The sequence below is a fragment of the Schistocerca piceifrons genome, chromosome 5 (assembly GCF_021461385.2).
Source record: "Schistocerca piceifrons isolate TAMUIC-IGC-003096 chromosome 5, iqSchPice1.1, whole genome shotgun sequence".
Lineage (NCBI taxonomy): Eukaryota > Metazoa > Arthropoda > Insecta > Orthoptera > Acrididae > Schistocerca > Schistocerca piceifrons.
This window is the reverse complement of record NC_060142.1, coordinates 370,910,402-370,937,712: the sequence shown is the minus strand read 5'-3', so window position 1 is coordinate 370,937,712 and position 27,311 is coordinate 370,910,402. Positions and strand designations below refer to the sequence as shown.

The 27,311-nt window shown below is 41.0% G+C and overlaps 1 protein-coding gene across 1 annotated transcript in view; it reads left to right on the top strand.

Annotated features, from left to right (window-relative positions):
* LOC124798998 (cytochrome P450 4V2-like) overlaps positions 1-27,311 on the top strand; it is a 101,927-nt gene that overhangs the window by 48,650 nt on the left and 25,966 nt on the right. The window contains exon 3 of the mRNA XM_047262534.1: positions 24,721-24,982. Within this exon, the coding sequence (XP_047118490.1) occupies positions 24,721-24,982 (262 nt within the window). The remainder of the gene's footprint in view (positions 1-24,720; positions 24,983-27,311) is intronic.

Genomic DNA, 27,311 nt, shown 5'->3' with positions numbered 1-27,311 from the left:
GCAGCAGCATGGACTATCTGCTCGGAGACCATGGCTGCGGTTACCCTTGACAGGAGCGCCTGCGATGGTGTACTCAACGACGAACCTGGGTGCACGAATGGCAAAACGTCATTTTTTCGGATGAATCCGGGTTCCGTTTACAGCATCGTGATGGTCGCATCCGTGTTTGGCGACATCGCGGTGAACGCACATTGGAAGCGTGTATTTGTCATCGGCATACTGGCGTATCACTCGGCGTGATGGTATGGGGTGCCTTTGGTTATACGTCTCAGTCACCTCTTGTTCGCATTTACGGCACTTTGAATAGCGGACGTTACATTTCAGATGTGTTACGACCCGTGGCTCTACCCTTCATTCGATTCCTACGAAACTCTACATTTCAGCTGGATAATGCATGAACGCGTGTTGTAGGTCCTGTACGGGCCTTTCTGGATACAGGAAATGTTTGACTGCTGCCCTAGCCAGCACATTCTCCAGATCTCTCACCGATTGAAAACGTCTGGTCAGTGGTGGTCGAGCAACTGGCTCGTGACAATACGCCAGTCACTACTCTTGATGAACCGTGGTATTTGTTGAAGCTGCATAGGCAGCTGTACCTGTACACGCCATCCAAGCCGTGTTTGAATCAATGCCCTGGCATATATAGGCCGTTATTACGGACATAGGTGGTTTTTCTGGGTAGTCATTTCTCAGGATCTATGCACCCAAATTGCATGAAAATGTAATCACATGTCAGTTCTAGTATAATATATTTGTCCAATGAATACCCGTTTATCATCTGCATTTCTTCTTGGTGTAGCAATTTTAATGGCCAATAGTGTATAACGGATTGTTGAAAGCGTTGAGTCCCCTCAAAACTCAGAACTGTGCTTAATTACACTTACATTGTGATATACCATCCTATACACTAATATAATGACGACGAACTACGTATATCCGTAGTTCCTAACCACGTTTGCATAATATTACGCAAATTTAGTGATTATAAAATCCATGAATAATGGATTTCTATGATGACCTGAATATGTGTTCTCACTTTCCGAATAATACTTTATGCATGTAAGAAATTGACTGGTCTCCTGATTCCTCAATATAGCGAATTAGTTCCTTTCCACGTCCTTTGGTAGCTGCTGTGACTATAACCAACCCATTTTACATTTCCGACAAGACGCCTGCTAATCTTGTATTCAATAAAGATCAGGTTGAGAGAGATCCCCGAGTGGATATGAGAGTACTACTTGTCATGGGTGGCTCTAGATTACTTCCAGTTTTCCTTCTAATGGCCTAGTGCACTCATTTTCAACTACAGTTCAGTGATTAGATTTTCAACGGTTATACGTTGCCAAATTCGTAAAATTGATTAATCGTTAGCTACATGGTCAACGTCTTCATTTCAGTGGTAATCCACGTAAAGTTCGGCGTTATTTCTCTGTAACTTCTGTGTACCGTCTGAGTCATAATGTCAGCAGTGTAATAGCTCAATTTACTAATCTGCTTCGGATTTCCTATTTGAATCAGCTTTGATGGATGTCTGCCGGAGTTATACAAGTTTTTTAGCTATAGCCTATACTGTACAGACAGAAGAAACTGACAACTCTAGCTTCGTTTCGGACAAAGAATGGGTCAGTTAACGATGACATGAAACGCATTCGAGTTTCACTAAACTTATACAGTGTATCAAAATATAGTTTCAATTGGTTCCAAATTTAAGTTGCAATAAAGAACAACATGTTCTTTGATAAACGCATGATAATTCAAAAGTATTCTCAAAAGTATATCAGACGACCTGATATCTGTGTAAACTTGCTAGTTCTTTTGTTGTTAGAAGATGTGAATATGCTAAAACTCGATACTTATTTGGTTGATAGATAGGTAGATAGGTAGGTATATACGGGGAATGTAATTGTTGCAGTTTACAAATATTTTGCGCCCCAATAGTTCCCTTGCAGTAGAAAGAACTTCTTAGCAAATAACTTTCATCAAATTATTGTAGGACTTCCAGTGTTAGTCGGGTGTGGAGTCCCTCAGGGAAATAGCAAGGTCGGGAAGGAAGGCTAGTGCATTACACGTATAAAGCGGCTAATGGGTCATCAGAGTACGTGCGTATGTGTTTAAGATAGGAAATTCCTTTCACCATCCCGGTAAGTTATATTCTGGTCTGAGAAAGAGGAGAATTTAAGCTCTGTTAACTACAGCGAGTAGCATTCGTCATGTCAGGTAGGAGATGGAAAATATTTTAACACAGTACTACACACCAGTAGCACTTGAAATTCGAAACAGTTGAAAGAGGAGTTGTAATGAAAATATTGGGACCTATAATTAATAGTATTGTTGAATACAAGTTAAATAAGATGGAGAGCTCATTTGGAAATTTGAAAGCTAACAGATATAATGATAAATGAAGACTACAGATTTATCGACACGTGTACCAAATGTATCGTAACAAACTAACTTAACCGATCTTCAACTTATTAAACAACTACTAATTCAAACCCACGTAATTTACTGAAATTGATAAAGATATGAAAATCATTGGAACTTTGCTGGGCATACTAGATGACGGAAGACATTTCAGAAAAGGAACATAAACGGCTGGATTTCAGGAAAGAAGGAGGTCTGCATAAGGAAAGAAAGGAGCGAATTTCTCAAAGGGAAAGGACTTCCTGGAGCAACGGAAATTAAACTTAAAGAGACAAAACTATAGATGATTTATAGTACCCTTAAAAACTTATATTCGAATAAATAAATAATTAAATAAATAAAAACTGTAGTATTACTTAACTGCAGGAACGTTAATTGAAAGACTCCAGAACCTGTCTCGCATATAATAAGTCATAATGCCCATGTAATGCTAAGGAGAGGAAGACGAGTGAAACCAAATGTTATTTAATCGAATTGGAATGTTTATCACGAAAACAGACTAGACGCTGTGGTGTGTTTATATCCGAAATAATACGATAATATCTAGTGTGGTTAATACATATCCCAAACTCGAAAAATGGGATGAAAATGAGTGCACTGTTATAGACCATTTGTCTCAGGAGCAATAATGGTGGACTAACTTGATGAACGTTCTCTGTTAAGCTACTGGTTAAATTACAGAAATGCGGAGGACTTTCAACCTACTAAGTACTTGTTGGTAGAGTCATTAGAGTAGCGTCCATTGTAGGAATATAAAAATTGTGGAATTTTTGCCAATATTTCATCCAACAACTGCTCCGTGTATTTAATCAGAAAAGGACGCCTTATTCACTCAGTTAATGCTGAGCAAGGAATCAGTTATATTAACATCTTTACAGCATCACTGACTACGAGGGTCAACAGAAACCTAAAGGAAGACAGAACGACACATCCGTGATGCAAGCATGACAAGAAAAAGTTTCTGATTGCTTAAACAATCAACGCCAAACACTCATCTCTGGGATTGAAATTATTTGTTGGAAATGGACGAGGATCGAGAATATGGTACAATAAGCTTAAGCAAATTTGTGCATATCAAATTTGTTAGGGATGGGAATGAGTCTCTGCAGCCATATCCGAAAGCTGCTCCAAAACCAAATTTAAACATAGCTAGTGATACTGCAGGGGGTCATTTTTATTGAACTGTATAAACCGTGGTTTGAGACTCCAGGTTAGTGAACAGATTGGTCTCCAGCTTTCAATGTTTTCTGGGGATGCGCCCAGCTTAGTACATTTGAAATACAATGGCACCTTGTGCTAAAAAAATGGCGATCCTCCTCACTCCATTTCCAAGTCGTAAAACTTTTGGCCAAAATTTCGTTCCATGGTAGATACTATCGGTGATTCTATACAAAGCCTCACGTCCTGCAGCTTTGTTCCAAGGCTTAGCCATTGGCAACTGGCCCACTAAACCTCAGTCCTCCCCCTGTGGCCTTCCAAGAACTGATTCTAAGGTGCAGCTAACTTTGCTGCTTCTGGTTATCAAGTGCCTTTTTACTTTTCGTTTGCTTTCAACATTTTACCTCTTTTACAGTTCAGGGAAAAACGTTCGACAATGTCAAATGTTGCAAGATGCTCAAAACGTTGAGAAAAATAGGGTTAAGCCATAAGGAGAGATGGGTATCTCTGACATCATTGGCATGTAGTAGGCCACGCTATTTATGCTCCGCTATTATGACTTTTGTGAGGTCGAAACTTTTCTCTAGGAATGAAAATCGGTTGTGCAAACAATGATCAGTGTATCATAACACCCTAGTCCTCCACGATATTCGGAAGGCATACCGGGAAAGTGGCTGGTGACGTGTGCAGGTTTCCTTGACATTAGGATAAACTTCGACTAGTTCTGCACTGTCACCTAACGACAAAATGTGAGAAAAGAGAATAGCGACTATTATATTAACGTAAGATGTTTCTTTTTCCAAATGAAAAGACATGTTCCAAGTTACAGCATGGTCATTTACCTAAGAACAAATATCCATAGCAATTTAAACGCGATCGTATTTAATGGCATATGTTACATTACCGCACTACTAGACAGAATAGTCAGTAAGAACAATCAAATTTAGCAGAAGCATTATCATAGGCCAATTACAAGTTAATACACTCTGAAATATTAGGTATGGGAAGGTAGCACAAATTTCCATTTTCATGAGGTGAAAAATTGTTAATCAATTAAAGAAACTAAGTTCATTGTAGGTATCGCATGTTGCATGATAAAAGTCATAGTTCTGTTTTAAGGTACAAGATGGCGCCGACCGACGAAATGTATCTGAACTGTTCACGTATAGTTTGAAAGATACACAACGTTTCACTCATACATAATTGTATACCCAAATAAATAATAATTCATTATATTTTGAGTTAATATATAATACAGTATTTAAATGTGTAGAACGCAGAACAATAACAAATTCAGAGCAAAAAACCATCTCCAGTTTCATACCAAGTTCATGGTGGTCTCCAGTGAGCAATCCTTCATGAGTTTCAGTCACTAGACTATGGTGCCAATCAAAACACATCGTGTGTTCCTAGGTCCACTATCATCTAGTTATAACGCTCGCCGCTGATTAATATAGTTTCTTTGTATTGGGTAGATTAAGAGCTCCTGCATTGCTACTGGTCTCCAACCATCTTGTTTGAACTACCATGTGGGAATGCCTTACTGGAGCGGTAGCCCAAATTTTTTCGGTACTGACACAGCAGCCGGAGCCACAGTTACGCTACCGTTTCTCCATATGTTTTATTTTTGATTCTCTAATAATCTATTCTGAGAAACTTTTTATATTATTTATGTAATAAGTGGCATGGTAATCAACATTCTACATCTACTACATCTACATTGATACTCCGCAAGCCACCCAACGGTGTGTGGCGGAGGGCACTTTGCGTGCCACTGTCATTACCTCCCTTTCCTGTTCCAGTCGCGTATGGTTCGCAGGAAGAACGACTGTCTGAAAGCCTCCGTGCGCGCTCTAATCTCTCTAATTTTACATTCGTGATCTCCTCGGGAAGTATAAGTAGGGGGAAGCAATATATTCGATACCTCATCCAGAAACGCACCCTCTCGAAACCTAGCGAGCAAGCTACACCGCGATGCAGAGCGCCTCTCTTGCAGAGTCTGCCACTTGAGTTTATTAAACATCTCCGTAACGCTATCACGGTTACCAAATAACCCAGTGACGAAACGCGCCGCTCTTCTTTGGATCTTCTCTATCTCCTCCGTCAACCCGACCTGGTACGGATCCCACACTGATGAGCAATACTCAAGTATAGGTCGAACGAGTATTTTGTAAGCCACCTCCTTTGTTGATGGACTACATTTTCTAAGGACTCTCCCAATGAATCTCAACCTGGTACCCGCCTTACCAACAATTAGTTTTATATGATCATTCCACTTCAAATCGTTCCGTACGCATACTCCCAGATATTTTACAGAAGTAACTGCTACCAGTGTTTGTTCCGCTATCATATAATCACACAATAAAGGATCCTTCTTTCTATGTATTCGCAATACATTACATTTGTCTATGTTAAGGGTCAGTTGCCACTCCCTGCACCAAGTGCCTATCCGCTGCAGATCTTCCTGTATTTCGCTACAATTTTCTAATGCAGCAACTTCTCTGTATACTACAGCATCATCCGCGAAAAGCCGCATGGAACTTCCGACACTATCTACTAAGTCATTTATATATATTGCGAAAAGCAATGGTCCCACAACACTCCCCTGTGGCACGCCAGAGGTTACTTTAACGTCTGTAGACGTCTCTCCATTGATAACAACATGCTGTGTTCTGTTTGCTAAAAACTCTTCAATCCAGCCACACAGCTGGTCTGATATTCCGTAGGCTCTTACTTTGATTATCAGGCGACAGTGCGGAACTGTATCGAACGCCTTCCGGAAGTCAAGAAAAATAGCATCTACCTGGGAGCCTGTATCTAATATTTTCTGGGTCTCATGAACAAATAAGGCGAGTTGGGTCTCACACGATCGCTGTTTCCGGAATCCATGTTGATTCCTACATAGTAGATTCTGGGTTTCCAGAAATGACATGATACGCGAGCAAAAAACATGTTCTAAAATTCTACAAGAGATCGACGTAAGAGATATAGGTCTATAGTTTTGCGCATCTGCTCGACGACCCTTCTTGAAGACTGGGACTATCTGTGCTCTTTTCCAATAATTTGGAACCCTCCGTTCCTCTAGAGACTTGCGGTACACGGCTGTTAGAAGGGGGGCAAGTTCTTTCGCGTACTCTGTGTAGAATCGAATTGGTATCCCGTCAGGTCCAGTGGACTTTCCTCTATTGAGTGATTCCAATTGCTTTTCTATTCCTTGGACACTTATTTCGATGTCACCCATTTTTTCGTTTGTGCGAGGATTTAGAGAAGGAACTGCAGTGCGGTCTTCCTCTGTGAAACAGCTTTGGAAAAAGGTGTTTAGTATTTCAGCTTTACGCGCGTCATCCTCTGTTTCAATGCCATCATCATCCCGTAGTGTCTGGATATGCTGTTTCGAGCCACTTACTGATTTAACGTAAGACCAGAACTTCCTAGGATTTTCCGTCAAGTCGGTACATAGAATTTTACTTTCGAATTCAATGAACGCTTCACGCATAGCCCTCCTTACGCTAACTTTGACATCGTTTAGCTTCAGTTTGTCTGAGAGGTTTTGGCTGCGTTTAAACTTGGAGTGGAGCTCTCTTTGCTTTCGCAGTAGTTTCCTAACTTTGTTGTTGTACCACGGTGGGTTTTTCCCGTCCCTCACAGTTTTACTCAGCACGTACCTGTCTAAAACGCATTTTACGATTGCCTTGAACTTTTTCCATAAACACTCAACATTGTCAGTGTCGGAACAGAAATTTTCGTTTTGATCTGTTAGGTAGTCTGAAATCTGCCTTCTATTACTCTTGCTAAACAGATAAACCTTCCTCCCTTTTTTTATATTCCTATTAACTTCCATATTCAGGGATGCTGCAACGGCCTTATGATCACTGATTCCCTGTTCTGTACATACAGATTCGAAAAGTTCGGGTGTGTTTGTTATCAGTAGGTCCAAGATGTTATCTCCACGAGTCGGTTCTCTGTTTAATTGCTCGAGGTAATTTTCGGATAGTGCACTCAGTATAATGTCACTCGATGCTCTGTCCATACCACCCGTCCTAAACATCTGAGTGTCCCAGTCTATATCTGGAGCACTTTGGCCGACCTTGAACAGAGGGGTCTTCAGCCCATGCATGACTCAGTGCAGTAAGCATGGCATCACAAGTACAGGTTCCCTTTATGGAAGTGGCGAGGTGCTTTTCCACCAGTGTGTTGATAACCACTTTTGATAGAAAACTTTGTACGTTATCAATAAATTAATCTCTCTCTCCCTCTCTCTCTCTCTCTCTCTCTCTCTCTCTCTCTCTCTCTCTCTCACACACACACACACACACACACACACACACACACACACACACACAGACACAGACGCAGACACACACACAAACACTAACACAAATTATTTTTTTTTCACTTCACTACAAATATTTATTCCAAATACTCGAGAGCCTGATCAATAAATTTCATCTCTCTCTCTCTCTGTTTTATGCATCAATCATTTTTACAGAACACTAGAAGTGTTAATGTCAAGCACTGTAGCGCCTCATCAGTAATTTTCATTCCTCTCTGATCTATATCACTAAAAACTGTTATGTTAAATACCCTGCTGTATTCCGTAAAATTCATTGTTTTGTCATCATTTATGCTTCACTCCTTCATTACATTCAACACCGTAATATTCACTGACGGAAAATAAAATCACAACTCCACGAAGTTTTTAATGAACAAATACGAAACTTTATCAGCGTGTTATTCCATCTCAAGGTTGATGTCAATTCAGAATTTTCGCGTGTGGTATTAGAGTGGCTCTAGTAGTGCCACTACCAAGATGCACCCCTGGTTTGCTGTAAACTCACGCTTTAATGGTCGTGAGCATTACCTACAATTGAGATGGAACGTGGTGTGTTGACGCTATTCAAGAATGTCTTTAAGGAGACAAAGACGCCATTATCAACAACTCAATGAGTTTGAAAGATGTCTTGTAAAAGGGTAATGATGACCTGCATTTTCCTTCAGAGATATTGAAAAAGGACTTCACAGGAATGCAGCCCATGCAGATAAGTGCTGGCAGCAGTGGTGACGAGAGTGTATGATCGCTTGATTACCTGGCTCTGAAAGCCCATGTGGCACTACTGTACAGGAGGCCCGTCGTGTTCAGCATAAGGCTCTGGGGTATTGTACTGCGTCTGCAGCACCAATTGGAGTAGCAGCCGGTGCCGCATTCACATAACCAGAAGTCACAAACCGATTTCTTCAAGGACAGCTCCGAGCCAGATGCTGTGTAGTGTGCATTCTGCTGACCACAAACCACCGCCGTTTGAGAGTACACTGGTGTTAAGCGAGAGCTCATCGTAGGGCAGGTTGGAGCCCTGTGTGTTTTCGGAGAAAAGCTGGTTCACAATCAGCCGGTTCCCGTTATTTAACACTCTATACATTGTGTCTGCTTAGCTCTCAGCTCTCATGCAGTCACATTCTACTCTCATTTACATATTTCATGGAATGCATTATAGTCATATCATGGTCAACATAACTGATCAGTATATAGTGTATTGTAGCAAGTGTAGATTACTTCATCTGCAGGTCGAGTAGGTGCTGCTACAAAAACACAAATTATTAGTAATTTATTAAGACTTGAGCATGGAATGTAACTTGGAATGAAATTTTTGTTCTCACATTTAACATTTATTTGATACTGTCGCTGATAATTATAAGGTTTTTCACTTCTTGTACTGGAGAATGGTAGTTTCACATCAGAGTACTATTGTGTGTAGCTTGATACATACTTCTGAATATCTGTTGTATTACAATACAACCGGATCTGTGCTAAAACAATGCTGTTGTCGTTAGCGTTTATTACTAGTGGGCAATGATTAATTAGGGGCTGGACTGAGTAAGACTGCACTAGGACATAAGTAACTTTCGAGAAATGGTTCGACGGAATCTCATGAGGATTGATCTATGTCACCGTCTCTGAATCGTTGGTGCATCTGGCAGTGGCTGTCTTTACGTGAGGTGCCATTGTAAGGCACCAACTTTTGAATAAGACCTCATGCAGTGATCGACGTCACAGATTGTCCCGGCGAAAGATTTAGGAGTTTTGCTACATGTCTGATGCAGATTTTATATATATATATATGTATATGTATATATATATATATATATATATATATATATATATATATATATGACCATTTTCAAGAAGAATAAGATTATTAATCATATTAATATGAAATAAATAATGAAAATAATTGCCTCTGGAAGCAGATGGCTATTTTTGCAATTTAGTGGCTGTAATCCAATTTCTTCACTAATAGGAGTAATGGGAAGTCGAAGTGATACTTTATGAGTCATATATTAAATACAATAACAATTATAGAAGTGTTCTGCGTGGTAGCAACTAATGTATATTGTATATTCCAATACTTCACTTATGGTGTACACCTTTAGCGATTGACAAGGGGGAGAAGCTAGTTGGATCTAGTTTTCGTCAGGTTATTGACAAGTTACTCACAAAACTTCATATACCAGGCTGTTCATAATGTCTGCCAGAAATAAAGTTGATGGAGTAATAAATGAATCCTGAGATTGGAATCACTCCATTAGATGAAGCATACAACGAATGTAATATATTTTCTAAAATACACGTATGCAATCTGTCGGACCGGCATCGAGCAGACTGGATTCCAGCTGGAAAATCGATGTGAATAATGAAAGGAAGAGACGTTGAAGTCAGTGGAAAACGAACTGCTTTAGCAGTGATTGGTGCAATGAGAGCTAAAGAGTGCCATCGCACCTGTATAAGCTGCTAGTAAAATAGCTTCACAAGTTGCTCCGAAAACAAATTCTTTGACAGAGTTCATATACTACCTATCCCAAAACATTTGGAATCTTAGTTTTATTCAAGTATTTGCTGCTTTATTGGCACTTGAAGGATCAGCCGGAGGTTTTGTTGGGCTTGTTAAGGCTGTTAAGGGTGCAAAAGCTGCTTCTAAGCAGGTAACTGACACGAAAAAACGTAATCATACTCTCGATGAAATGGTACTTCATACCTGAAGAAAGATAAATGTATTTAAGAGGATACAGGAAAATCAAGTATTGTCTAAATATGACAGATAAAAGTACTACTTAACCAAACTGGAGTACCTCTTACTAATATTTAATTCGAATCTGAAGCTAAAAACTGAAATTACGTCATTCTGATGGTTGTTTATGAGAGATACTTTACCCAAAACATCTTTAAAAGATTCTTGTGTACATGTTCTGCAAACTTATATGATCAAGTCACCTACTGAATGAGATCTGACTGATTGAAATGACTCCATCTCTCGCCGGTTTCCACTGTTGCTAAAGTGGTCACAAGAAAAAAAAAAAGTTGAAACCACTGGCGTAGGTAGACTCTAGCTTTCCTAACTCCTTTGTGCACAAGCCAGCAGTCTTTCGCCTCTAGAATAAGTTTATGCCTAAAAGAGATAGATATTTTCAAATCAAGTAGATATTCTTGACAAACCAAGGTGCCAGTCTGTCAAAGTGAATTGAGTACATTACTTAGTACTGATGCAAGGTCGTAACCCATTTGTGCTCATACAGACATTCTTACAAGTCTCGACGGGCAAACGACGATATTAATACTAAAATTGAGTACAGTTGTCTCCTTAAAACCCTGTGGTGGGAATCCAAGTGACGACACGAGTGATGGAATTGTAGATATTATGAGATACAGAAGCTTGGATAGGTCCCGGAAGCATGCCCGTTGGCCGAAGTTGTTTCCCGCAACAAGCGGGAAATCTTGGTTCGCGTCTCGGTCTGTCACAAATTTTCATGTGTAATTTTTCTCCACTTCCATGGTGAGGATAATGCTCGGATGGAAGGAATTAAGATGTTCCATAAACGCAGAAAGCGTTTCTGCCTCGTGTGACAATACTGAACATGTCGTTCACATATCTCCAAAAACATTTAGGTTTCGAACCTGTCGACTGGATTGAACTGCTTTTTCCCTGAAATCTTCCGTAAAAAGATTAGCTACTATGAGAGACAAACACAATCAGTTTGTTCAAAATATTGTTGATTAAATGAAAATTAATTAGATGTAAGCACATGACTGAATAGATGTAAGATATCTTCTTCTAGCTTAGCTCCTATAAGTTGTCGTGATTCCTCCAGAGATAGTCCGGCGAACAAAGAGACCATGTCGAAAATCACTAATACATCAGCTGATTCGAGACGCCAATACATCAGTCTCTGAACTAAATTTCTCAGTTTCGAATGTGTTGCTCACATTTTCCTGTCACACGGCTCCGAAGACAAGCCAGATGTTTCGGTAGGTATTATGTTGGGAGTCCCGTATTTGCTGACAATGGTGCAAAGCGGAAACCCTTCCTTCTGTGTCTTAGGCAGCCCACAGAGCCGTTGTGGAACTGTCACTTGTAATCTTAAGCTCTCTTTAAGATTTTCGGGAAACTGACTTGATTTGAGGAGGGCAGATGTCTTCCGTTGTATTGAATCCGTTTGACCCTCCTGGAGACGATGATACGCTGAGTCCTGCAGTAAATCCGCCATCTTACCAAAGTAAGATAATGCAGTCAGAAGAACTGTAGCGGTTCCCTTGCCAGCAGGTAAAATTACTACATCTCTGTCTTCTCGTAAGGAATGGAGCGATTTTCTTTCTTCATTGTTGATGTTCTGTTGTGTGCGTGATCCTACTTATGGCCCTGCAAGTCTCTCACATTATTTATTTAGCAGTCTCACTGGGAAGTTCCCAGGCAGCTTTCTCAACGGCATTGATATAATTCATAGTGGACAAGTTCTTTGGAGCAGACGCTAAATTTAGTCCTTTTTTTCCAACACCGATATTGCAACGTCACTCAGCTATTTATCTGTGAAGATAAACAGAGTGCGTCTGTATAGTTTATGTCCTTGCAATGAGTGACGTGTAGCGATCGAGCTTGGAAGTTTGGCCTGCCACGGCCTGCTGCGTAAGCACATGACACTCCGATAACGACCATAGCACTCTCCAATGTCTCCGGCAGGGGACAGTGGATGTCATCGTACTCTATGATCTGTTACGATGACGTCATGGCCCCACTCCTTGGCATCTGCCCCTATGTAGCGAGCGAGCACATATACTGGCGAGCCACTACAGTAACGCGTTAGTAAGCACCTGAAGATAACGAACAGCTGTCGTATTGAAATACTGTGCAGCTTTCACAACATTATCACGCGTGACACCAGGAAACCATTGAAGCAGTTATTACGTCGGGAAAGTCTGAAGCCGGCGGATGTGGCCGAGCGGTTCTAGGCTCTACAGTCTGGAGCCGCGCGACCGCTACGGTCGCCGGTTCGAATCCTGCCTCGGGCATGGATGTATGTGATGTCCTAAGGTTAGTTAGGTTTAAGTAGTTCTAAGTTCTAGGGGACTGATGACCTCAGAAGTGAAGTCCCATACAGCTCAGGGCCATTTTTTTTAAAAGTCTCAAATAGCACAACGTCTTTCTTGTTTTGGTGTATGGACCCCTACTCAAAGTTTGTAAAAGTGTTTTTGAAACATCATGTATATATATATGAACGAGAACAAAGGTATGTATAATGTTTTGTACTTGAAATTTATGACTCGATTGCAATATATCTGAACAGAAACAAAAAAAAAAAAAAAAAAAAAAATCAGTACATATTTTAGATAATAGTCAATCTGACTTAACATCTATAACTACGTGATTATTCTGCTATTCACAATTAAGTGCCTGGCCGAGGGTTCAATGAACAACCTTCAAGCTGTCTCTCTACCGTTCCACTCCCTAAAGGCGCGCTTAAAATTTTCTGTGCGAGCCCAGATTTCTCTTATTTTATTGTGATGATCATTTCTCCCTATGTAGGTGGGTGGCAACAGAATATTTTCGCAGTCGGAGGAGAAAACTGGTGATTGACATTTGATGAGAAGATCCTATCGCAACGAAAAACGCCTTTATTTTAAAGATTGGCACTCCATTTCACCTATTCGCTTAAAGTTAAATAAAGATACCGGAGAATTAATTCTGGCACAACAATTGCTAAGTGAAAGAAATTATAAGAAATATGACAACATAAAAATCATTTTTTGCCCGCAGTAGTATGTTTAGAATCCCGAAGTAACTGAGGATGAGATGCAAGCAGACAGGTTCAGGCAAATGCTGGGATGGTTTCTTCGAATGGGCACGGCCGACTTCCTTCCACATCCTTCCCTAATTTTATGGGACCGATGACCTCGTTGTTTGCTCCCATCCCTTTTAATGGAGCAACCAACCAATTCGTATTTAGGTGTTTAGTGGCTGCAAGAGGTATCAGTGACAGGCCGAAGAAGACAATGCTGTATTGAGATCTGCATACAGTGGAGTTAATATAATTAAAACAGTAATCTCCCTTTCAGCCATCCCAAACCAAGTTCTCATAGCTAATATATTTTTCCAGCATTAGTCAAAGATGCTCGTAACATTAGAACAACCATGAAGATGTCAAGGAAGTTGCTACAATGAACACTACATGGGAGCCGTCAATGACTATGAACTATGAACTATTTATGAAGTGCGTTACTTGTCGTTATATTGGCGACATTTCAAATGCGTAGAAAACGGAAAACAAAATTAACGATTCCGCAATAAATTATGACAACGAAGTTAGAACCATCTCGCAGACTTATGAGTGTGGTCAAAGCAAGTCGTGAATTTGAAATCCATTCCATACCAACTGCTCTCAGAATTTGATGGGACACTCTAAGGAAAATTGCACATGTTTTCTCATCACGGTTAGTTCAGAAAGTAGATCAGTGCTAAAAATTTGTAGGCACATAACAAGTGCCGGTAGTCGAAAGCGTATGGCCAAGTCATCCTTGAGACTGACCATTTGGAAAGCGGCTGGCCTTCCTTCTGAAGGCCGACGCACCGCCCTTATTCGCCGTAGTCGAGCAACAGCTAGGGCAACGGGTATGATACAGAGTACTCAAATCATTCCCCACCTCTGAATCTGTAAATGCGAATACGAAATAACGATGATCTTTCGTTTGTCGATTCCGATGCAATGTGAAGATAGGGTTCTTTTTCACGAATCTTATTTTACCAGTATTAGCATGTATTGACAGCTTTGTCCACCTTTAATTCTTTTATTAGTGTCAGGTTATGAATTATACCTGTTGCATTAAGGCTGCTGATGTAGTGGTTGAAAAGGAACGGACTGTACACAACTGCCGTTGTACATAATGGCCTTTTGTGCTACACCAGTCACGACTGGCCATGGAAACGAGTGATTAAGCATGAAATCTTTCCTTGAGAGGCACATTACTATCCTCTGTGGCAGCTACAGCTGCGTGGTACAACTGAGATTAAGGAGAAGCTTTGTGAAACGTCATGCGAAGAAAGACACTTGTGGAGTCGAAACCGGATGTGCGCCGAAGCGTCTCCAACGTCACCTGCTGTGCCGTGTGCTGCACAACAAGTGAATGTAGTCTCCTCAGGCAGGAGACAGCTACCCGAAACCTGTTACGGCTTCGATACAGTAAGGAATGTCATGTACTTAAGTTCGTGTCATGTTCTGTCAAGCGTAACCATGTCACAAGTGTATGACAGTCGTATTGTACATGAAGTGTTACAGAGGGAAAGAAACTATCTAAGACGTGATTTTAGGTCAGTAAATTTTCAGTTTTTATACAAGGAATTTATTTAGAAAGAACAGACATTTTAAAGCATTTAACTCAGTCACCAGCAACAGAGGTAATTCCAAAAACAACAGCCGTCACCATAGTCCCCGTTCTCGCATGCAAGTTGTAAGACCAGCTGCACTTCACTAGTGATCTACCTCATAACCGCCGAACGAGGTAGCACCGTTCCTACAACATCGTCTCTTTCACGACAGAGTTCTTATAAACTGTATAACGAACTTCCCCATAGTGTCTGCATGAACACTACTTATCAGTCTTAAGCTGACCTAAGGCCCCATTGGGCTGGCGGATGTTGTGAAACTTTCTCAAGTGAGCGAGATTCTTCCAATCTTTGTCGGTCAACCCTTGGGTTATCTTAAATTCTCTCGTTAATTAATCGTTCCTCATCAGTTGTGATCCTCTGAGGATAGCTGATAACATATCTTTATAAACGAAAGGGACTGCTGCTGACGTAGCGCTTTCTGAAGTGAGAGACGTGTCCTCTATTTTACTCATTTATTAATCCATTGTCGTATCATCCGCGAGGTCTTTCATGATGTTTTCAGAGACAGATTCTATTTTTCTTTCAATAGATTCGCACGAAATGTACTGTTGGTCACTTATGTGCACCTCTGCGACTGTGTATATCTCTGCAACTATGTATATATTAATTTTTTTTTTTTTTTTTGGTGAGCGAGGTGGTGCAGTTGTTAGCACACTGAACTCGCATTCGAGAGGACGACGGTTCAAACCCGCATCCAGCCATCCTGATTAAGGTTTTCCGTGATCGCTTCAGGCAAATGCTGGGATGGTTCCTTCGAATGGGCACGGCCGACTTCCTTCCACATCCTTCACTAATCTTATGGGACCGATGACCTCGCTGTTTGTTCCCATCCCTTTTAATGAAGCAACCAACCAATTCGTATTTTGGTGTTTAGCAGCCACGCTGACTTCCCCGATACTGGAGACTTTACGTACCATGATTATGTAGGTTACCTTATACGAAGAGTCACATTTTATGCATCCATGACCTTGTATTCTTATTGTGTCATACTCTATGTAATTGACATATCTGCAGTATGATGTTCAATTTGTGTTAAGTCGAACTGATCTCTTTTGTATTTTATACTGAAGTATCTTAGAAAATAGATTAACGAAAGGCAAACCTACGTTTCTAACGTTTGTAGACTTAGAGAAAGCTTTTGACAATGTTGACTGGAATACTCTCTTTCAAATTCTGAAGGTGGCAAGGGTAAATTACAAGGTTCGAAAGGCTATTTACAATTTGTACAGAAACCAGATGGCAGTTGTAAGAGTCGAGGGACATGAAAAGGAAGAAGTGGTTAGGAAAGGAGTGAGGCAGGGTTGTAGCCTCTCTCCGATGTTATTCAATCTGTATATTGAGCAAGCAGTGAAGGAAACAATAGAAAAATTCGGAGTAGGTGTTAAAATCCATAGGAAAGAAATAAAAACTTTGAGTTTCGCCGATGATATTGTAATTCTGTCAGAGACAGCAACGGACTTGGAAGAGCTGTTGAACGGAATGGATGTAAGATGAACATCAACAAAAGCAAAACTAGGATAACGGAATGTGGTCAAATTAAGTCGGGTGATGCTGAGGGAATTAGATTAGAAAATGAGACACTTAAAGTAGTAAAGGAGTTTCGCTATTTGGGGAGCAAAATAACTGATGATGGTCGAAGTACAGGGTGTATAAAATGTAGACTGGCAATGGCAAGGAAAGCGTTTCTGCAGAAGAGAAATTTGTTAACATCGAGTATAGATTTAAGTGTCAGGAAGTCGTTTCTGAAAGTATTTGTATGGAGTGTAGCCATGTATGAAAGTGAAACGTGAACGATAAATAGTTTACACAGGAGGAAGATACAAGCTTTCGAAATGTGGTGCTACACAAGAATGCAGAAGATTAGATGGGTAGATCACATAAGTAATGAGGAGGTATTGAATTGAATTGGGGAGAAGAGGAGTTCGTGGCACTACTTGACTAGAAGAAGGCATCGGTTGGTAGGACATGTTCTGAGGCATCAAGGGATCACCAATTTAGTAGTGGAGGGCAGCGTGGAGGCTAAAAATCGCAGAGGGAAACCAAGAGATGAATACACTAGGCAGATTCAGAAGCATTTAGGTTGCATTAGGTACTTGGAGATGAAGAATCTTGCACAGGATTGAGTAGCATGGAGAGCTGCATCAAACCAGTTTCAGGACTGAAGACCACACAACAACGACAACTGAGGTTTCATTACTTTTATTTGTTGACATATGCGTTGTACATAACGTGTTCTGTTTTTATTGTTTGCTCTGTACCAGGCCTGTCTTTGTTTATAGGATTCATACAGAAATATGGTATTACTGCTATCAGCAGCCGTTGGCGTTTGGGAGAAAACTTGGTGGTTTTACCCCGTTGTTCGCGAGAGTTTCTTGGTTGCAGCTCCCGCTTACGGCATTACTTCTGGCGGCGGCCACTCTCCGACGTGTATCTTTACTGAGGTTCCTCATGGCAGTTCGTCGGCAGTCTGTTAACCAGTCTCGCTATTCGTCCACGACATGAGCAATCTGGGCTCTTACATGATAAGCTACATTTGAAATTCACAAATTGGATATCTATGGCGCTTACGTCTTCGTTTTACTTTCTTAACCCTATGCTACATGTCCGGCCGTTCGAAGTTTTTTCCTAGGTACGTTTGTCATACAATGAGGGAGTATTTGGTGATCAATTCATGCTTTCTTCGGTTAGGCACTGTTTACCAATTGTGATACTGGTTGATCTAAGAATCTTTCCATGGCTTACCAGTGAGGGATCTTGCATGTTAGTTGGTAAATTTGCGGGGGCTGGCCGCGGTGGCCGTGCGGTTCTGGGGCTGAAGTCCGGAACCGCGGGACTGCTACGGTCGCAGGTTCGAATCCGGCCTCGGGCATGGGTGTGTGTGATGTCGTTAGGTTAGTTAGGTTTAAGTAGTTGTAAGTTCTAGGGGACTTATGACCTAAGATGTTGAGTCCCATAGTGCTCAGAGCCATTTGAACCATTTGAAATTTGCGGGATCTTTTACATGACTGGTACGATTTTCTCTGTAGGCAGTCAAGTCGGGACCTGATGTTCAATTTTGTGTTGGACTTTTCAATTTTAATTTATTTTCTATAGTATCCCTCTTAATTTTACTTGTTTTTGTAACGCCTTCTGATGGGTCAAGTATATGACTTGATCGAAGTAAAGAATCGGTGAATTACGACTGGTGCGATCTGTTAATCATGAACAATTTTATGAACAGTCGTGGATGACGCACAAAGAGGAGTTTCTCGAAAGGGTTACATCGTCTCGCACCCATCGGATAAACATCGTAGAGGCAGCAGAGCTTCACTACACTTGTCATCGAGTGAGGCGCAGATATATGCTATCAGTTCGTTAATGCCACGTGCCCAACCACCACGTCGAACTACTTCCATCTAGCATGAATAAAATCAGCACTTTCTATAAGCATTCGTATGGCCTATTGATGTACTGCGTGTGTGTTAACAAAATATCAGTGCCATGTTTTATTACTCCTTAGTAGTTGTGAAGCAATGTGACTTTCCACAAATCATCATGAGTTGGGAGTCTGCCCAGGTAAATATCTAGAAGAAACTTCTAACTTAATGACTTGAGGTGATCGTAAGCACCGTCATTCATTTCGTATACAGTTTGCGTCACAGCGATTTCTTTACGACTCCGTTGACTTATAATTGCTTGTGAACACAGTTATAAACTTAGCTTAGAATACAGGGAGAAGTAGACCAAGCTGAGTGGTACATCGTGACGTTAGCAACTACAGGACATATATGACACAGAGCATGCACTCCAGTCGCTTATTCACCAATATTACCGGATCGCGGTAGGCTGTCAAGTGATATGAGTGTGTTTTGTAGTTATAAGCACCAAGCAGATGTATGAGACAGGCGAAATACACTTAGACATCAAGGAGAATGTAACAATACAAATACTAAACATGGTGTACTCTGACAGGTGTGAATATTGTGGAACTATTTGTTTAATAAATCATGGCTCCAACATACTAACATATATTATTTACATAAGAGTGGGAAGACTCTTATTAGCTGAAATCGGGGAAGATCAGTATTGTTTCCAGAAGAAATGAAAAGGCAGTACTTACCGAACGACTTATCTTACATGGTACACTGAAAAAAGGGAACCTATAGTTACTGATTTACGGAAAGCGTTTCACAATCTCGATCTGGATACACTCCGAGGTATTGAAGGTGACATGGATGAAATACAGGGAGCAAAACATTGTCTACAATTAGCATAGAAACCGGAACTAGATATAAGAGTCGAAGGGCATGAAACAGACGCAGAACCGGCCTCCGTAACCGAGGTCGCTAAAGCATGCCTGCACGGTGGGTCTCAGCTCACCGGTTCGAATCCCGTTAATTACGGAAATTTTCACTGTCAATATTTGAATAGCGATTGGAGATGAGGAGGTGGGGCATAGTTCATTATCACCAAACTTTACACCAATGTTCTGGTTCTAAACCACTCTTCAGCGTCTCATGAAATGAGGTCAAGTGATAATTTTTGATCCATCCATGGGATGGGGACGTTAAGCTTGGCGGCCCACTTGAAACGGGAGTTCTATCGCAATTGCAAATATTTTTGACATTAACTGAATGAAGCATGGAAATTATATCTATGGGTCACAAATGGGAACATGTGCCAGGCCTCAGTTTCCCATCTATCACAAACGGTTTCCTTAACCATTTCTCTTTCTATGCACTTTTCCACCACCGTTCCAACCTCCAAATACCACAGAGTCTTGGTGCTATTCGAGAGGAGACAGCTGTGTTCCGTCAGCGGATTCACCCCCTCGCCGCGCTTATCATCATACAATGCAAACACGATACAAGATTCCATTACTAACCTCCAAAACTACATATACAACACATCTACATATCTGAAGTAAAGGATCCAATGTGTGCCGATGATCACCCTTTCAGACTAAGTGGCAGAATCTACCCCGTGGGATTTTCTATCCAACAATGCTATACTGCATTTAATTTTTTAAAGCTGTGCAGAAACCTTGAATTTAAGTTGAAATGTTAAGATGTATTTTTTACGTCATACATTGTGCTTCAGCCGTCCATACTGATGTCATTTTACGCAGCACGCGAAGCTATCTCTGAGTTTATAAACCACGGGTGAGATTTTCACATTGTATCAATTGCTTCACGCAAACAATTAGGCCTACAGGAGAAATGAATGGGAACTGTATCTAAATAAATGAATACAGTTAAATTTTCTAGCGAGATACGTTTTCGCTGCAGGCCACGGTTTCCAAACGTGTCTTTGAGAGTAATGAAATCAAAACGACTTCTGTGAACGTTACGCTAAAACAAATTCGACCAAAGATTAACCCTTAAAAGTGCAATATTTCTGTAGTCAGAATGCCTGACAAATACAACTGTATAATTGTTTATTATAAGTTGATAACATTCACAAAATTGTTAGGTAAAATATTCACAACTGTCAATTTTACAATTTCAAGTCCTCTATTAAGCCGGTGGTGTAACAAAACCAGTCAATGAAGACAAAAATAGTCGAATATGGGAAATAATTCTTTTAATCGCAAGCGTTTGCGGCGCCGTAGCAGCAAGAGCACACCCGTCGTTAAGGGTAGCGTCTTTGACTAGTAATCGAAACGTCCTCGGTCCCCCAGTTCGAAACCTGTCGCATCTTACATTCTGATTTATAATCAGCATCGGGGGCCGAATATTTCCGGAATAAGAAGACAACCTCACTCTGCAAACGGCGTTGTCAAAGAGGACGGAAGAGCGCGCATGTGTTCAGGGCACTCTCTTGTTCTTGACTGGGAGACTGCCCCTGAGGGCGGAAGAAACAGCAATGATCAGCGGCATTAGGATGCAGAAGGCCATGTACACCACAGCATTAAAGACACATAATGTGTATCTACTGGTCATTTGGAGTGAAAAAGTGTCATGATGATCTCTCTATTGGTAAAAGATTCCAGAACACTCTCCCAGTCGGACCTCCGGGAGGGGACTGGCAAGGGGGAGGTGACCACGAGAAAAAGCGTGAATAACCAACGAAAGGACCACGTTCTACGAATCGCCGCATGGAATGTCAAGAGTCTGAACGTGATAGGCAACCTAGAAAATCTGAAAAGGAAAATTCAAAGAGCCAGCATAGATATAGTAGCGGACAGTGAAGTGAAATGGGAAGAAAACAAGGTTTACTTATTAGATGAGTATAGGATAAAATTAACAGCAACAGAATATGATACAACGGTAGTAAGTTTCCTTATGGAGAGGAAGGGAGGGTAGAGAGTGAATTACTGTAAGCAGTTCAGTGACAGGGTTGTTCGTATCAGAATCGGCAGCAAATCCACACCGACGCCGATAGTTCAGGTATACATACTGACATCGCAAGGTGAAGTTGAAGAGATAGAGAAGTTAGATGAGGATATTGAAAGGGGAATACAATACGTAAAGGGAGATGAAACTCTCATAATCATGAGGGATAAGAATGCAGTTGTAGGAGAAAGAGAGGAAGAAAAGGTTACAGGAGAATGTGGGCTTGAGACAAGGAAAGAGAGAAGAGAAAGAATCACAAGAGGAGGAGGTTTCTTGGTTAAGGGCGGGTGATACGGGAAGATTTCAGTTAGATAACGTCATGGTCAGACAGAGATAATGAAATCAGATACTGGATCGTAAGGCGTAGCCAGTAGCATATATAGACCGAGACCACAATGTTACAGTGACTAAGAGTAGGCAGAAGTTTAAGAGATTAGTCAGGAAGAATCAATACGCAAAAAAAATGTGATACGGAAGTGCTAAGAAATGACGGGATACGCTTGAAGTTCTCTGAGGCTACAGTTACAGCACAAAGGAATATCTCATTAGGCGATACAATTGAAGAGGAATAGAGATCGCTAAAAAGGGCCATCACATATGTTGGAATGAGAAATACAGGTACAAAGATGGTAACTGCGAAGAAACCATGGTTAACAGAAGAAATACTTCAGTCGGTCGATGCAACAAGGAAGTATAAAAAGGTTTAGGGAAATTCAGGAACACAGAAATACAAGTCGCTGAGGAATGAAACAGATAGGAAGTACAGGGATCCTAAGACGAAATGGCGTGATGAAAAATGCAAAGAAATCGAAATGACTATCGGAAAGACTAACTCAGCATATAGGAAAGTTAAAACAATCTTCGCTGAAATTAAAAGTGCAACGGGAATTCCACTGTTAATTGCACAGTAGAGAGCGGATAGGTGGAAAGGGCACATTGAAGGGCCGTATGAGGGGAAGATTTGTTGGATGTGATAGAAAATGAAATTGGAGTCGATCTAGAAGAGATAGGGGATCCGATATTAGAATCATATTTTAAGCGAGCTCTGGAGGAGTTAAGGTCAAATAAGGCAGAAGGGATAGACAACATTCCACCAGAATTCGTAAAATCATGGAGGGAAGTGGCAACAAAACGACTTTTGACGTTGGAGTGTAGAATGTATGAGTCTGGCGACTTACTACATGATTTTCGGGATAATATCATCCACCTAATTCTGAAGACTGGAAGAGCTGTCAAATGTGAGAATTACCACACAGTCAGTTTAACAGCTCATGCATCCAAATTGCTGACAGGAATAATATACAGAAAAATAGAAAATAAAATTAATCGAAATTCTGAGAGAAATAGCGTTAAGTCTTAGGGAGACAGGGGTAATATACAATATGTACAAGAGCCAACAGAGAATAATAAGAAAGACCGACCAAGAACGAAGTTCTCGGATTAAAAGGGGTGTAAGATTGGTGTGTCTTGCACCCCTTCCGTTCAATCTGTACATCGGAGAAGCTATGATGGAAATAAAAAAAAATGTCCAGGAGTGGAATTAAAGTTCAAGGTGAAAGAATATCAATGATACGATTCGCTAATGATATTGCTATCCTGACTGAAATTGAAGAGCAATTATATGATCTGCTGGGTGGAAAGAACATTCTACTGAGTACAGGATATAGACTGAGAGTAAATCGAAGAAAGACGAAAGAATTGAGAAACAGCAGAAATGAAACAGCGAGAAACTTAACATCTGGACTCACGATCACGAAGTAGATGAAGTTAAGGCATTCAGTCAGGTAGGCAGCAAAATAACCAGTGACGGACGAAGCATGGAGGACATCAAAACCACACGAGCACTGGCAAAACTGGCATTCCTGCCGAAGAGGAGTCTCCTGGCATCAAACATGGGCCTTAATTTGAAGAAGAGATTTCCGTGATAGTTCGTTTGGAGCATATCATAGTATCGCATTGAAACACCGATTGTGGGACAATCGGAACAGAAGAGAATCGAACCATTTGAGATGTGGTGCTACAGACGAATGTTCAAAATTAGGTGGACTGATACAGTAAGGAATAAGGAGGTTCTGTGCTAAATCGAAGAGCAAAGGAGTATGTGGAAAACACTGACAAGGAGAAGGAACAGGACGACAGGACATCTGTTAAGACATCAGGGAATGACTTCCATGGTACTAGAGGGAGCTGTAGAGGGCGGAACTGTAGAGGCAGAGATTGGGATAAGTCCAGCAAATGACTGAGGACGTAGTTTGCAAGTGATACTCTGACATGAAGAGGTTGACACAGGAGAGGAATTCGTAGCGGGCCGCATCAAACCAGTCAGAAGACTGATGACTCAAAAAAAAAAAAAAAAGAGAAAGAGAAAAAAAGGAGTCCGTACCATGAACAACATGCTAGAAATTCTAACCGGTGTGGTCTGAGTGTGTACGTGGAGCACTTTTCAAGGTCACTATTCTACGTTCAATTTGAAAAACTCGTAAACTACGGTCTAGAGTGGAAACGTTTCCCATTTAAAAATTTTTACTACATTAAATATCCTAGAATAAGTTCTTGTTAATTTATTCTCTAGGTTTCATAGCTTAAGCCTAGCGAGTGACTGAATTTAGAAATCTCGCGCACGGTTCATGAAGCCGAGATATAACTTTGTGTGCTGCATTAAACGACAGTGGTGGGGGCAGCTGAATCACCCTGTATGTCTAGGATGTATACTTACATATGATCTGTAACGTGTACAATAAGCATTTCGAACAAGATGGAGGTGGAAGTTTTTGAAATGTGATGTTTCAGAAACCTGGTGAAGGGTAAATGGGTAAGTCACCTAACTAATGAAAAGGTATTTCATGGAAATGAAAGAAAAAAACTGATCATATTGAAAAAGTTTATGTACATTCACGCTGAAACAGATGAACAGACTTTTCCGGGTTAGTCTAACGAGTGGAGCTGCAACTAAGAGGTCTTCAGATTGAGGTTAGTTACAGCAACAACAAGGAAGTGTTATGTTGCCATGGGAGGTCTCTCGTATTCCTCAGTTGCTGTTGATATTTGTGGACGCTGAGTGGTGTAACGCAGCCTGCAACGGTGTGCCTTGATCTATGGTCCCTGTCTTGTCTGTGCAGGTTGATGAGCCGCGTGTACAACGCGCCGTGGTTGCAGCAGCAGTACGCTTCAATGCAGCGCGCCGCGGACAAGCTGGTGGGTGGGCTACGCCAACTGTGGGCGGAAGGGGTGGCTAGCCACAAGGAGAGCATGCGCCGGCTGGCCGTCTGTACGCTGGACATGACCGCCGGCTCCGTCTTCGGCCTCCAAATCGCCGGCACGGAGGAGGGTGACAGGTTTTTCGGGGACTACACGAAGGTCATCCACTCGCTGCACTCCAGAGTGAGTGCAAACACGGTGTCAACGATCTGACACCGAAAACCAGTGACATATCTTTGTTTCCTGCTATTACTCTTACCACAAGAGGACAATATCAAATAAAAGTAAACGCTCTGAAAACAGACCGTCCATTTAAAAATAATTAGGTAATGCGATAGTAGCACATTTTCGAAGGCGGTTTGTTTAGCAGTTGCATGTGTAAAGACGTGTAAACATACCATGCCAACACTGCTACCTATATTAAATTACATATGTCGAACACCGACCATTTATTAAGATCGATATGCATGCGACCTAATATATTCCACAACGCCGCATGGAAAAAAAAAAGGAGGCGGGAGTGGGGTGGGGGAGGGGTTCCTGGGCACGTTCCACGAGGGGTAGCCCTTGGGCTAGCGTGCACATCTATACCCAACAGAAGGGTAGGTGTCTTGCTAACTACCCTACAGTATAAGGTCGAAGTTTGAATATTACATACTTCCATACCTCCTTCAGCTTACGTTAATGGAGCAAGTCGGTTGGTTCATTTACCATTACATGGGGTCTACGGTGCTGAAGTTTCTAAGATATATTCCTAAGATACCGATATCAAATAACGCTGATAATTTTCTTGATATCTTTATCCGTTCAGAGGTATAGATTTTCAAAGTTATCGTGCTTCTACACGTAAAATACGCATTTCACAGCCGATGTGAGGTGAAACACAGTTTATAAAGTGACGTATCATACTGAAATATGCTCTAAAGTGCCTCCATTATCGTCTGAAGTGTTTTTGGGAACTCATTTTGTTATAGCATTGAAGCAAAATTTTTATGCTAGTGAAATTTAAAATTCGGTTGTTATGCGTTATTTTAGTTTCAGATTAGTAAACTATCAAAAGTTTAGTGACCCATTAACTTATTTTCATATGAGTGACATGTCTGCACAGGAGGCTGAAGAAAGGAACGAGTGGGTTGGAGCACAAAAAGGGGAATATGCACTTGTTTATTAAAAGACTGACTTAAGAATGTGGTACCAGATGGCTCATTCTACCTTCCTCACAACCTTTAAAAATTTTCTCAATTATTTTGGCACTCTCTGATGCTTAGAGAGAAGGAGACAGTGGCAATGAATGAGAGACAGAAAGGTATTTATCACTTTAAGGTAGTAGACAGTGGCTGTGGTGTTGAAAGAGCGAAGTAGACAATGCAGTGTGAGAGAAGGAGAGGCACACAGTGGCAGTTGGACATAGTTGATAGTGACTGAAGAGTTCTAGGAAATAAGAGACAATGTCAGTGAGACAGGAATAAAGAGTGGAAGAAAGTGGTATTGAGTGAGATTCAAAGATAATAAGAGAGAGACAGCGAGGTAGACAGAAATATTGACAGTGAGAAAAGACAGCAGCAGTGGGGTTGGTAGCAGTAAGGGAGAGCTGTTTTCGTAATGACACATAACAAGCGTTCTCCATCTCTAAGTGCACTCTAGGAAATGTTGCAATGGTAAACCAGAATCATTTGGGCTATAGAAATTGTAGTAATGGGAGAACAGAATCATACTCTCTATTGTGACCAGAAGTATACCTAAATGATTTCTGTCACAAGTTCTTACTTTGTCCAAGAGGAAATGCCAATGAGACGATTCTTCAGCAACCCATCATGGACGTCTGGAAAAAAAAGGCACCTGATTCACTTTCGCAAGGAGCTAAGCACATGTCATCGTCCAGCCACACGTAAGGGTTTTCCTCAGTCTCATGGATCGACAAATTTGAATGATGTTACGGCTGCATTGGGAACAACGAGGTCGTCTTCTTTTGCTATTTTTGTCCGTTTTGAAATTCCACTTCGTCCCGAATGACTTGATGGCCGACGGGTTCCGCGTCCTAATATTTCTTCTTTCTTCCTTATGAAATCATTATCAACAATCTAGCAATTTGTGCAGTGTTATGATAATAGACTGTCCAATATTGCCAAGGATGCGTTGAAATAGGGTTAAGACACTGTGAACAATTATTGTGAGTCACGACGAGATATTAAAAATTTTACTACCGAATCGTCACCGTTTTGCACATACAACGTAAGATCTTGAGTACATGTAGCTTACAAACATATCACAAACCATTCGTTCCAAGACATATATTTATAAATGATTTTCTTCTTTTTCACATAGAGACAACCTGTTGTCAAAAACTATAGATCAATTTCAGACGCACACCGCTTTATTCGGAGTTACAAATCTGGGAGAATGTGAGGTGATTTACTCTCGGAAACCACTGAAGATAACTCAAATGAAGTTCATGAATGTCCGTAAGTCGTTTACCTGGTTATCACACTTAGATCCACATGCCTAGCTTCTT